The sequence below is a fragment of the Phyllostomus hastatus genome, unplaced genomic scaffold (genome assembly GCF_019186645.2).
Source record: "Phyllostomus hastatus isolate PE091 unplaced genomic scaffold, TTU_PhHast_1.1 phas_contig_159, whole genome shotgun sequence".
Lineage (NCBI taxonomy): Eukaryota > Metazoa > Chordata > Mammalia > Chiroptera > Phyllostomidae > Phyllostomus > Phyllostomus hastatus.
The window spans coordinates 31,578,089-31,591,220 of record NW_025333640.1 but is presented as its reverse complement, the minus strand read 5'-3'; the positions used below and the strand labels follow the sequence as shown (position 1 = coordinate 31,591,220).

At 44.2% G+C, this 13,132-nt stretch overlaps 1 protein-coding gene across 2 annotated transcripts; it reads right to left on the bottom strand.

Annotated features, from left to right (window-relative positions):
- Positions 1–413: 413 nt before the first annotated feature.
- PCDH18 (protocadherin 18) lies at positions 414–11,906 on the bottom strand. Of its 2 annotated transcripts, none has more exons than XM_045831787.1 (4): positions 9,000–11,906; positions 8,126–8,214; positions 7,868–8,031; positions 414–1,259 (listed from the first exon to the last, which is right to left on the bottom strand). In XM_045831787.1, the coding sequence occupies exons 1-4, from the start codon at positions 11,484–11,486 to the stop codon at positions 571–573; spliced, it is 3,429 nt and encodes a 1,142-aa protein (XP_045687743.1). In that variant the 5' UTR covers positions 11,487–11,906; the 3' UTR covers positions 414–570. The 2 variants fall into 2 exon arrangements, with proteins under 2 accessions (XP_045687743.1, XP_045687744.1); XM_045831788.1 differs by having other exon boundaries at positions 8,126–8,211.
- Positions 11,907–13,132: the final 1,226 nt, after the last annotated feature.

The window sequence follows — 13,132 nt, the reverse complement described above, 5'->3', positions numbered from 1 at the left end:
CGTGTGTCAATTTCGCTGTAACAGTTGAATTCATCGGACTAGCAGAGAGCAGTAAAAACAATAACAACAACAATAATAAAATAGTTTCATATTTTTATTGGTGCTTAATTTAAAAAGTATTGAAAAAAGTTGGATCACTTAATAGAAGTAAGAATTCTATAATGCTTTATATTTAGTGGGGTTGTGCCTACAGCGTAACCCTTTCTCCCCAAAGTAACTAATCTAAGCAGTGCCTTTGTGTTTTACGACTGAATAGTACATCAGAATTGAACAGTGGCTACTTTCGACGTGACTAGGAAAGACATGTTTGTCATGGGAGTAAAAAAATAAAATTTGTCTGTTAAATTACACATAAATATAAGGTACAAATGTATTTTTAAAATACAGATTAAAATAATCACACTTGCATTGTGTACATACGAAAATACAGTATTTAATATTCAATATACACAGACACATTTATGATAAATGCAACGATTTGGCAATGCCCGTTCTTTCGGGGTTTTCTCTGCCCCCTGTTTCCACACGTATGGAAACAGAAACGCTTCGCTCAAATCCCCCAGCCCCGGCCTAGCTCTGGCGCACGTCTTGCAGCAGCTTGTTGATCTCGGCCACCAGCTCACTGGCGTCCATGAGTTCGTGTTTCCCATCGTTGAGGTGGTTGAGAACGTTGTCGAAATCATCCTCTTCGTAGTTTTCGGGGATCTCCTCCATGGCCGGCAGCCACTTGGACGCGGGCTGCACGCCGGGGTGGGCGCCCAGGGCGGGCGCCGGGCTGGCCGCGGGGTTCTGGAAGTGCGTGCTGGCCGCCCAGGCCGCCACGCCCGGGGGGTAGCCCGCGGCCTTGGCCGGCGGGGGTCCCTTCCGGCGCTCCAGCGAGTTGGAGCGGTCCGCCTCGCCGGCCTCGGCGAAGGTGTCCAGGGACGGGGGCAGGAGGCGCTGGAACACGCTGCTCATCTCCGAGAGCAGCGAGGAGGTGCTTTTGTCCCCCGCGTCCTCCTCGTTTGGGGAGTCCTTCCCAAAGGTGGAAAAACTCTTCTTCTTCTCGCCGGAATCCGCAGGCTGGGCGTCGTCCTCCAGGCTCGGGTGCGGGTGCAGCGGGTGCTGCTGCTGCTGCTGCTGCTGCTGCGGCTGGGCCGGGAACTCCTCCCCCGGGATGAACAGGTTGCTGCGGTAGTCGGAGGGCGAGGGCAGCGGCGGCATCCAGCACTGGTCCGAGTGTCCCAGCACCCTGCACTCCTCCGTGCACAGCCTCATGGCTGCGCCCCGGGGAAACAAGGGGCTCGTGGTTACGCTCAGCACGACTCAGGGTGATGGGGGACATGCATTTCATTAAAACATAAATAAATAAACATAGAATGAGACTGTTAAAAACTGCTATCCTGATTCTAACCCGTTAATGTACACATTTGATGAACCACAATTCTGGCTACGATGTGAATGTTAGTTTTATGCACTCGGTATATCTGTTTTTTTTTTCTTGGTCATCAAAAAGGGAAAGGGGGACCCAGGATTCATACTTGTCAGGAATACCATTTCTGCTACTCCAGAAATAGCAAAGGGATTGGTAACTTAAACACGAGAATGGCTGAAAAAGAGGTGAGGTGTGGGTGGGAAGATATTTGCTGAACATGAGTTCTAAAAACACCGGAACAGTAAGTGAAATCCACAACTCTATAATGCTACCAGATAATCCCTGAGTAATGCCTCTGAGTAACTCGTCAGACAGCGAGGTCTGTCTGACCTACTTTACTTCTCATGGAAGCATTGAGAATATAATAAGCTTTCAGGTCATTGTACTTCTCAATCTCTCTATGGACTTGTTATTTGAAATAGCAATGCAGATTATCCTCAACTACCAGGCATCTGTAGTTACTCTGTTAAGAAGTCTTCTTTTTAACGATTTGAAATGCAAATAGATGGAAAGGTATCAAAAGATGAAGAACATGAAAAACCCATTCTTCCAGTTGTTATGATGCTTTTAGTGGAATGTGAGTGGCCACACTCATAGAAATAATAGATGATATGAGAAACACAGAAAACTAAAGAGAAAAATCTCTAAATTTGGAAAATACAGTAGCTAAACTATATAACAACCAGGAAATGTGAAGATATAAATTATACTCCAGAAATCATCCATCTCTCCCAGTGATGATTAGATCTCTAATACGATAATTTTCATTTTAGAGCAATTGACAGCATACATAAAATTTAAAGGAATTTTTATGAAAACTGGGTTGATATCAGCCATACCTACATATTTAGAGCTGATTCTATAGATCTGGCTACTTAAGAAAGATTTCTCTTTCTATGAAATTATTGCTAAAAAGAATGACTTCTGAACAATGCCAAATCCCCTGTCAGAGGAAGCAAGTTGTCTGTTGTGTGTGTTGCTGCATCCTTAGCACTAAGTAAAGTGTCTGCAGAGAATTAGCCTTCATTATACATTTTCGATCCATCATGGAAATGCAACTCAGAACCACCATGAGATACCACCTCAAACCTGTCAGGATGGCTGTTACAAAAAACAAAACAATAACAAGTGTTAGTAAAGATGAGAAGAAATTGAACCTTCATACACTGTGTTGGAAATGCAAAATGGGCGGAGCCACTACAGAAAACAGTGCAAAGTTTTCTCAAAAAATTAAAAATAGAACTGACGTATGATCCAGCAGTCTCACTCTGGATATTTATCCAGAAGAATGGGAGCACGTGTTGTGAGTGGGGAAAAAAAAGTCTGATTGTAGAAAAGCCAAGAATACAAAGTAGAAAAGAGAAAATACAGAGAGTGTGAATACCGATTCCACAGGAAGCACTGCGGGGTAGGAGAAAGAGGGTGAGCATGGAGAATCCGTGTGTCATCGTGCTATGAGGAAGGTTCAGTTTAAATGAGGGAGGATGATTTCAGAGCAAAGGTATGCTCAGATGTGCTGACTCCATGCATTATTACAACTTGGAAATACCGACTATTGTTCATCAATTGCTGTGGACAAAACCAAAAGGAGTTGAAAGTAACTGACATACTTTAACAGCAATGAGGTTTTCTAAGCGGTGAAGTAACTATCAAAGTGGTAATGAATTTGTTCTTCATTGCCCAAGTCTCTGGAAATGGAAAGGTGACCGATCTCTGTTGTCTGCCTCAGGTCCTGTTACAGGGAAGGGTAACAGGCCAGTGACACCTTTTGTTCATGCTCTGGCCTTTTTAACTCTGTGGGAAAGACGTAACTGTTTGATCGGCTTTTTATGTTAATGTTTAGGGACATTAACCTTAGGGGAGAAGTGTTAGGGGAAAACATTACATAGGCTTCTAAGAATCCTGAGCATGACCAAAAATACAATCTCGGTGACTACAATGATAATTCACATTCAGAAGTCATTTTGGTCACAGGGACCTTTTAAACAGAGAATGCTATTTTACATTTTCACAATAAATAAAGGGGACTTCGACTCTAAAATAAGAAGTGAACATGAAAATAGAAAAATCCAGAATATAAGAAAAATTGAAAAGGAAACACTCATGGAGAGAGGGATGGCAAAAAACAATGCAGAAGGAAGCGCAGGGATGCAGAAGAGGGCATCTCTCCATTCATTTCATTGACATTTTCAGTCTTTTCCCTGAAGACTCAACTATGTGCAAGGTTTTTAGTGCGTGCCTAAGTCAGAGCCACAGAGGTTCCACGCCACGTCCCAGGTACATGGAACTTGCTGGCGAGTGCTGCAAGTGGCCGATCCCTCTGTCCCTCTTTGAAAACCCCGCCAGGTTCTTTCCCCTTGGGAGGGGAGGATGTGAGGGAAACAGAGAACTCTTCTTTTCTACTCCCTGACTATCGATTCTGTTACTACCCTCTATGAGTCTTACAGGCAGGGCAGGAAGCAAGCATGAAATATTAGAAGAAAAATGTGTGCCTAACTTCTACCAAGCCGGTAGTTAATGAGAGATCAAACAGCTGTGTTGGAAGAGCCTCTCACATATGGAATGCTCTGACAGCTCCTTGCCCTCAAATGGTTTCAGATCAAGTTCTGAGTCAAGAGTAACAAATGAGGCCATATGACAGGTTAGGGTTCCAACATATGATGCTGAGAGCATGTAAGAAAAGAGAAGAATAGTGAACATGGCGGCTGAAGTCATTAAAGAAAAATCTGAAGCTAGATCTGAGAGGTGAATAGGATTAGATAGACCCAGTGAAGAGAAGCCAGTTTTTTGTTTTGTTTTGTTTTGATTTTTTTAGGTAGAAAAGCACATAGGCAAAGAGTTGGTATGCTATATGAAGAGGTGGCCCTGTCTATCGCAGAAGACACAAAAAAGCCAAAATTGAGAATTCATATGCTAGGAGTCCATTTCATTGGCCTGAGAATGCTAAGATACACAGGTTTCATCAGGTGTTGCTGGGCAACAAGTCAGTTTTGATTGATTTTAAACCAAAAAAATGCACATTAAAATGTTATGAAAAGTTGTTGAAGCTCTATGAAAGATTTAGCAAAGGGAGGAGTTACTAGACAGAGGATATTATCAGTGCATATGCTTGCAAAGTAAAACCAGCCATGGAAGAAAGACCAGAACTAGGATACCAGCCATGAGAATGAAGAACTCAGAATGAAAGAGGAATGTTTGAATTAAGTCATCACTGAGGACAGTCTGATGAAAAGTGGAATGAGCTGGGCCAGGAAGGAGCATGACAAGAAACAAACTCGGAAGCCTTTACGTTGCACACCCCCCTGGCACAGCTAGCAGCCTGGGAAAATGGAGATTGTGCAGGAGTACATGTGGTTCAAAGTGCATGAGTAAGGGGGAAACTATGTTGACAAACACGGGCTGACAAAAATGCATGTGATTTTGCTGCTCAGCATGCAGGCTATGTCTGTGGGAATTAATAGAACGAATGACCAGGAATGACCCAGTTGGCAGACAATGCAACATAACATAATCTATATTTGATCACAGTTTAATGCAGAAAAACAGTGGGAATAAGACACTTGAGCCCTAAAAATATGCGTGCTTTCGAAAACTGCACTGGTTTCTGCTAATGGCATTCAAATATGGACTTCATTTTTGGTCTATTGGGATATGTCCTGGGAATATAAGTTTTCAAAGCATGACTTTTATACCCTAATGTGCTGGCAGAAGCTGCCAGGGTGAAGAATTAACCAGAAAACTGGTGAACTATCATGGGAATGATGGTTATAATGAAAGGAACAGACATAATTATATCTGTGTAGATACTGAATATGCAAGTTTCTTTCTATACTAGCCAAACATAAGTAAAGCTTAACATATTTTATAGGTCACTGGTGATCTATTCTGGTGCTCTATGCCTGCAAAATCCTTCCCACCACACCCCACAGTGAGGCAGGGCACTAGTCAGGTGGAAATGTATCTGTCTAACACAACCTGTTGTCACACAACACCACACACCAACGACGAGCCCTCCCACCACACACCTGCATTACTTAATGCAGGTAAGTATGGAATTGTGTAAGTATGGAACTGTGTAAGTATGGAATTGTGTAAGTATGGAACTGTGTAAGTATGGAATTGTTTCTTAAAGGCTGTCTACATATTAACTGGTATTATTAATGATAATGTAAAGTGAGCCTCTAACTTTAAAAAGAAACATAACTTGAAAGAAGCCTAAAGTCATTCACTAAACAAGACTCACTAAAAGCTAGACTTTATGTCTACCCATTGTTGCCCCAATGCTTTTATTCTTTAACATCGATTTTAATTTTATTTTTTAACTCCAGCACCAGAGAACTCTCCTGCCCTGAACACATCTGGTGTTGGTAACTTTGGAAATACAAGAAAGAGCGAAAAGAGCAGTCTTGATCTTTTCTTAAGAGTTGGACCATGATTAGCTACTAGAATTAAACCTCAGAACTGAAAAGGACTTTAGGCAGTATTTAGGCCCACACATTGCAAGGCAATGTAAGTAGGGGTAGTTATTCTCTTTTAACTGTGCTGCTAAATTAAAATTTCAATGAATAGACTTCATATAATTAGAAAAAACACATAATGAAATGTTGACATTGTGCCCATTAAGTGATTTCTCTGTTTTATAAAATAATGTAATTTGGGGAATCAGATTATTCAAAACTGGGGACCAGTGTTCAACATTAGAGCTCTGTCAGTGTCATGGAATAATAGAAATCCAGCCATTTCATTCACACACATAGACACACACACACCCATTTCATGGGTAAAAATAATAAAACTGATTCTCTTTCAGCAAGTTGTCTAAAGCCATATATATCCCACAGATTTTCAGAGCTCTCCCTCTAAATTGGTGGAGGGAATCTATGAATTCAAAAATAAAACAAAACAAAACACACAAAGGCACCATGGGCGACCGAGCCGACCCGGCCTCTGGTGTTTATACGGCCCTCCGTGTAGCTGGAAGCCCTTCCCATACACTCATCCTGCCGGAAACGCGGTCTCTATCCATGTAAACACAATTAAATAAGCAGCATGTAACAGTGTCATGGAGGGTGGTCAGACTCTAAAATAAAGAATAACTATGCCTCTCAACCTATTTTTTCAAAACATGCAACAACCTGTTGCTTCAGATTGTTACTCTTGATGGAAGAGCATTTAAGAGTATGGGAGTGGCTCAAATCTCGCCTCTCCCATGGACAAATGGCCTATTTCGGACACATTTCAAAACTTGATAAGCTTCAGTTTCTATAGATGTCACTACTGTTCCTGCCACCACCCACCACTACCTCCCACGTCCAGCACTGGGAGAAGGGCTGCAAGTGCAGAGCGCCTCGCGGGCCTGGAGTAATCATTGGGACCTCATTGGCAACTAGTACTGTGACTGCGACAACCAATACTAACCCTGCAGCAGCTACTGGCCCCACCTCTCCTACGGCTGTGGGAGCCAGAGTTTCTGTTCATTGGCTTTCCCTGAATTTCTGTGGCCCTCTGAAGCTCCCTCATGTCTAGTTCCAAAACCCTCTTACTGATCTGTATTTAGAAAACAGGTGTGTGATGGACTCAGACGGGTAATCTAGTCTTCTTCCACCTTTCGTTTACCGAACGGCAGTCACTAGAGCAACATACAGTAGAATTTAGAGACATAAGTAGCCACAGGAACATTATGTGTTCCTAAGAGTTGACTTCATAGTACGGTCTTTAGTCACAGGGTCGCTTCAATGGTGCAGTCAGTATTTTACACAGTTGGCTCAGGGAGTTTCTCAGGCACAATGAAAGAGAAGGGATTCTAAGGAAAAAGCACCTCATAACCTAGTAGGATCTCCTGCATCCAGCTGCATACTTACACATTCCTCTCTTGGACTCTGTCTCTCTCCCACTCTACTGCAGACACAAAATGAGAGGTGGTAAAAAAATGTTCCATGCAAACCACCTACAAAGATGTGTTCTCTCTCCTATTTTTAGTGGTTAAAGCATACCATTTCCTAGTGTATTTTTATCTCTGCTTCTGTGAGTTGGTCTCCATCACAGGAAATGTGTCCTCCAAATTACAGTCCAGTTCACCACCAGGCACCAAAACAGGCTGCTGAGTGAAAACAGCCACCCAGTAATTTTATGAAGAGTTGCTCAAGAGTGTCCCATGGCAGCACGGCATGGGGCGGTGCCAGGAGGAAGGCTATGTGGTTTTCTCTCCTCCTCTGCCCACTCCTTTCTGCCTGGCTTGCTAAGCTCTCCTGCTTACTCCTCCTCTACCAACTGCTTAAGAGGAATTTTAAGAAAACAACTGCACAGCGTCTCGGACTATGTTCCTTGCTAACAGTGTGAAGATGGCAGAGACCTCGTCCAAGGACAAAGAGCACAGGAGCTGGGGGAAACCGCTCGCTTCCCCGGTGCAACAGATCTGAACAATCAGGGCGCATCTATCACTGCCCCCCTTACCTGCCGGGATTCTTCCATCTGTCAGAAACAGGTCACTGAATCCTTCGCCCAGCAGCCTGTCTATCGGAGAGTCTCGCCCTAAATCATAATCACTGTCTCCTGCTTCACTGTCACCACGGCCACTGTCTTTCAAGCTAAATTTGTCCATGTCTTGAAGGGCATATCTAGAAAGATAAATCAGGGAATGTAGGTAGAGTTTTTATTCTTTAGCATCCATGTAATTTGAGGCTGCATAGGCAACGCGAGGGTAATTCATACCTATAGCTCCTGGAATATTTGTTTCCTCGAAAACTTGGCCTTGGCTGATATTGCCCCTGGTGAAGCATTGAGAGAAGCTGAGAGACCTGCTGGAAACCAAAGAGACAGAACTGATTCCTGGAAACAATGCCCCCAGTACTCCCAAGCTTGCAGCAAGGAAAAACAAGGAACATGCTCTCCATCTTTCAAAGGTTCACGTGTGCTGAGCTGTGGCAGGCCCTGCAGCTAGCCACCCCCATAACTGAATGCATGCCAGAGAGACTTGAGTGGTCTTAAACAGCTGAGGGTTTTTTTTTCTCTTTGAAAGGGGACTCCTTTATAAGTAACAGGCTGATTTCCTTTATTTTATAGTTCAGATTAAAGTGATCAGTTATAAAAATGATCAGTTACAGAAAATGCTCCAAAATACAACATTCTAACACATGTAGTAAAAATAACATCAGAAAATTTTCCCAAGCTGAACAAATAACATGCATTGAGATAGGATTCTGGAGACCAGAGGGGGTTTGTTTGTTTGTTTGTTTGGGCTTTTTTTTTGTAAGTAGAGACCAGACCTATGACAATATTGCAAACCCCTTTATGTTTGGCTTCCAGTATCTTAATCTTGGAAGTATGGGGGTTCTAATCAGATAGTCCATTGTAAGCTTCACATTTATTTTTCAGTATTCTCCATAGTACATGCAAGTACATTCTTTAAGAAAAACTTAAAACAGTATGCTCAGGCCTGTATCCTTGCTACATACACATAATGTAACTTGCACCCTATTTTATCTGCATATTGTTAGTACTGTTACTTCTTAATTGCAAAGCTAGCCCTTCACACAACTGCTGAGCAGCTACTCTGTCGGGGAAATGGTGCAGTGCATGATCTTACCTCAACTGCTGGAGTGGCATGGGTGAGTTCTAATGAGAAATTTTCTGGCACGTGGTTCGACGAGATTGTCACCAAACTGTTGAGGGACTGGTGACTGTTGTGACTCTGCCGGCTGCCCATCTGCCCTCTTTCTAAGGTGGGGGACGAAGACGGAGATGACCTGTGATGAGATCGGATGGGGAGGGTGCCATTTATGGTAGGCACCAGCGTAATGTCTCCCTTGTGGATCTGCCGGGACGGTCTTTTGGGGTGGTGCTGGTACGTCGACTCTGCTACCCTGCAGTTGTAGGATCTCGTGTCCTTCTTGTCTCGGTTACACCGAGTTGCAAACAGCACCATAATAATCAGCAACACTGCACAGATTGCTCCCAAGGAGATGATTATAATCATGGAGACATCCAGAGATTCTTGGCTCACTGAGGTCATCGCCGTGCTCGTCACTGACTCTGCGTAGTCAAAGACCACACACTTCAGAAGGACTTTGGTATGTAGCTGAGGGTTGCCTTTGTCCTGGATGAGAACTGCGAGCTCCCATTCTGTGTAGGGAACAGACTCCATGCTCACGTTGGTGTGGATGTCACATGACCGAGGGTCAATGATAAAGACATTATCCTCATTACCTGCTACTATGGAGCAGCTGAGTTCAGCATTCGCACCAGAGTCTCTGTCGATTGCCCTTATTCTGGTGACATGAAAGCCGCTCTCAGCCCCTTTGGGGATGGAGATTTCTGCAGTGTTGTTGCGCAGCGCAGGCCCTATGACCACAGGGACGTTGTCGTTTTCATCGATGATGGTGAGCACGACGGTGGTGTTGCTCACAAGTTGCTTTGGGCTTCCTCCATCTCTTGCTTCCACCACAAAAGTTATCTGACTCACTTCTTCATGATCAAAGATTCTGAGGGCGTAGATGTGTCCATTCGATGGGTCGATGGTGACATAGGTAGTTATGGAACTTCCCAGGATAAAACTCTCCAAAATAGTATAGGTAACTTGCCCATTTTCTCCATCATCAGGATCTGTGGCCGTCACAGCAGTGATAAAGGCCCCTGGCGAGTTATTCTCTGAGATTGCCAACTCATATCGACTTCTCTGGAAGTAGGGAGGATTGTCATTGATATCACTGATTTGAACAGTAAAATGCTTTACTGTGGAGAGACTGGGTGTCCCCTTGTCCTCAGCAATCACAGTCAAACTGTACTCAGATCTTTTTTCTCTATCCAGTGTGGCATTGGTCAGGATTAAATAGTTGTTCTCATAACTCTGCTGCAGTTTAAAGTGACCGTGTCCATGAAGCTTACAAACTACTTCTCCATTCAGCCCAGAGTCCTTGTCCTGAACCCTGACCAAAGCAACAAATGAATCAACAGGATCCCCTTCAAAAATATAAGATATTTCCTCCTTGCCAGGGTACATGAGATTGATGCTAATTTCAGGTTTATTGTCATTAACATCCACAACCTTAATTATAATTTTGCAATGAGCTGGGATTGAGTTCGGTCCCATATCCTGAGCCTGAACGTCAATCTCGTAGGATTTGGTGATCTCATAATCCACCGGCTTGAAAAGAGTCAAATGTCCTCTCTCTGAGTCAATCTTAAAAGTCTCTATAATTTTGGGAGACACATGACTGCTGAAGGAATACACAATTTTCCCATTGGCGCCCTCATCTGGATCCGTGGCATTCAGATCCAGGAGCAAAGTGCCAACGGGGGAGTTCTCTAAGAGTTGTATTATATAAGACGGCTGCTCGAAAACCGGGCTGTTGTCGTTGGAATCGGAAATGCTGATTTTCAGGATGGAGGAGCCAGACCTCTGAGGCACCCCCATATCTGAGGCAGTGAGCTGAAGCTCGTAGCTGGACTTCAGCTCCCGGTCCAGCTCTCTGACCACTATGAGTTCTGCATACTTAGCCCCGTCAGTCCTGGTCCGAACCTCGATACTGAAAAAATCATTGGCAGACAGGGAGTAGGTGTGCAGGGAATTTTCCCCGACATCTGGATCAAACGCGCTGTCCAGAGGGATCCGCGTGCCCACGGCTGCGCTCTCTGAGATCTCGATAGGAATGAGAGATCTCGAAAACTGGGGAGCATTGTCATTAATATCCAGCACCTCGACTTCAATGTGGAAAAGCTGCAGATGCTCAGTGGGCAGAGTGATCACATCAAACTCTATGGAACAGTTCAAGTTTTTCTGGCACAGCTGCTCGCGGTCAATTTTCGCCCCTATGCTGATCTCCCCATTATCCTCATTCACTACGAGCAGAGGAGAATTTCCCCTCTGCATGGCTCGGAAACGCACAGTGGAAGGATAAGGCAGCTTCACTAAAACATCAGCCACATCCTCTGATAGTCTTGCAATTACCGATCCAACCCTCTGCTCCTCATAAATCCTGTATTTCAAATTCTTGCCCAGTACATCGGAGTTGAAAGACACCACCAGGAGTGCAAAAACAAATCTAAAGTGCATCTTAGCATTCGTTTGGTACATCGGTCGGTTTATGAGGTTCCTCCTCTCACAAAGCAAACTTACAACAGCAAAAGCAATTCCCCCAACTTCCTTTGGCAACTTAAAGCTAAGCTACATTTGGTACTTGGAACTTGAAAGCGCCTCTTAATAACACAGCAGCAATTAACAGCTCGCAAACTTTTGTTTTATACACACCGTGTCACGACTTCCAGACAGCATCCGCATGGAGTCCAACAAGCCCTCGCCTTTGCCTGGCTGGCTGGCTGTCCGCTGTGCAGGCAGAAGCTGCTCGTCACCTCCGCGGTTCCCCCTGCCTGTCGTCGGAATCCATCCAGGGCAGGGTGCCGGCAGGGTCTGCGGCGGATCCTTCCCCAGCGATTCTCGCTCCCTTTCTCTGCTCGGCTGCAGACTAAACACCCGCGATTGCTGACTCCAGTCTAAAATCTGTACAACTTCACTTCAACTCAGACAAAGCGCTCTGGCCGGCGTGTGTTGAACGGCTTCCAGCCAATCAGCGCGCTTCCAAATCAAAAGCTGATGGAGTCCCCGAAGCGAGGGCGGGCAGCAGACGAGGGAGGGGGACCCAGAGGAGCAAGGCGGGGGCTGGGGGCGCGGGAGAGAGCAGAGAGGGTGGGAAGCAGCAGCCCCAGGACTGCACCTCCCCTCCCCCTCCCTGCTCCCTCTCCCTCCCACCCCCTGCATTCACTTTCTCTGAGCGTGCCACGACAAAGGGGAGACAAATTACAGAAGAAAAAAACTTTAAATCAACTTCTGGTCGCCTGTATTTATATGGCATTTTAAATTGTTCTGGTTTTCTTAATTGCCCTTTCTACTTCCACAAACATGCAATCATCTTGTTTTTCAGGGTCTTTAAGTGCTGGTTTAACTTAAAATACCTCTAAGTACATGTTGTTGGTGGAGGGATTTAATAAAATTTGAAAACTTGCTTCTAATTATGCTTCTCAGCCTTGCCTCCTTCCCCTCCCCCTCTGTAAATACGGGGTCTTTCCCCCCCTCCGCGAGCCTGAGCACATTTACTTGGGGCTGTGTTTCAAGGGGCAGAACCAGCGAAGATGTTTCATTCCCTGCTTCTCTTTCATCTTTATTCTTTGAAGATAAGAAAGGGGTTATATTCTACTCTTGATTTCTCTTAATTAGCAAGATTTAAAGGAACACCTGAGGATTTAAACTCATCAACAGTATACCTTACATCACTTCTTTGAGTTTGGGCAAAATTGGCTTTGCTATTTCTTTGTCCTGTACTTAAAAAAAAAAAAAATCCTGTTATCTTGGAGAAAGGACATTTCATACGTTGTTAGCAAGCCAATTTCCCCCCAAAAGATACTATGTATCTATCTATGGTGGGTCTTCACAGTGAATACTAGGGGGACATGGGCTCAGTAGTTCACAAGATGAGTTGTTATAATATCTGTATTATTTATGAGGACACTTTTCAGATATGTATTTTAAAACCCCAAAGCTTGTTTGCATTGCAGAATAAAATGCCTGAGCTGAACATTGCATTTTGTGTGCATCAAAATGCTAGGAAATATCACGGGAGGCAGTGCTCTATCCAGGTCACAGGGACTGATATGGCATTCTTATTTGAAAATATGATTATTTATGATGTTCTTTCTGCTCTGCAGTTCCTTTTAAGTTTATCACCA

Coding starts and splice junctions, on each gene's coding strand:
- PCDH18 (XM_045831787.1), bottom strand. CDS start 11,486: ATGTACCAAACGAATGCTAAGATGCACTTTAGATTTGTTTTTGCACTC. Junction 8,215..8,999: donor ATGCCACTCCAGCAGTTGAG/GTAAGATCATGC, acceptor TTTGGTTTCCAG/CAGGTCTCTCAGCTTCTCTC. Junction 1,260..7,867: donor AGATGGAAGAATCCCGGCAG/GTAAGGGGGGCA, acceptor CCCGGGGCGCAG/CCATGAGGCTGTGCACGGAG.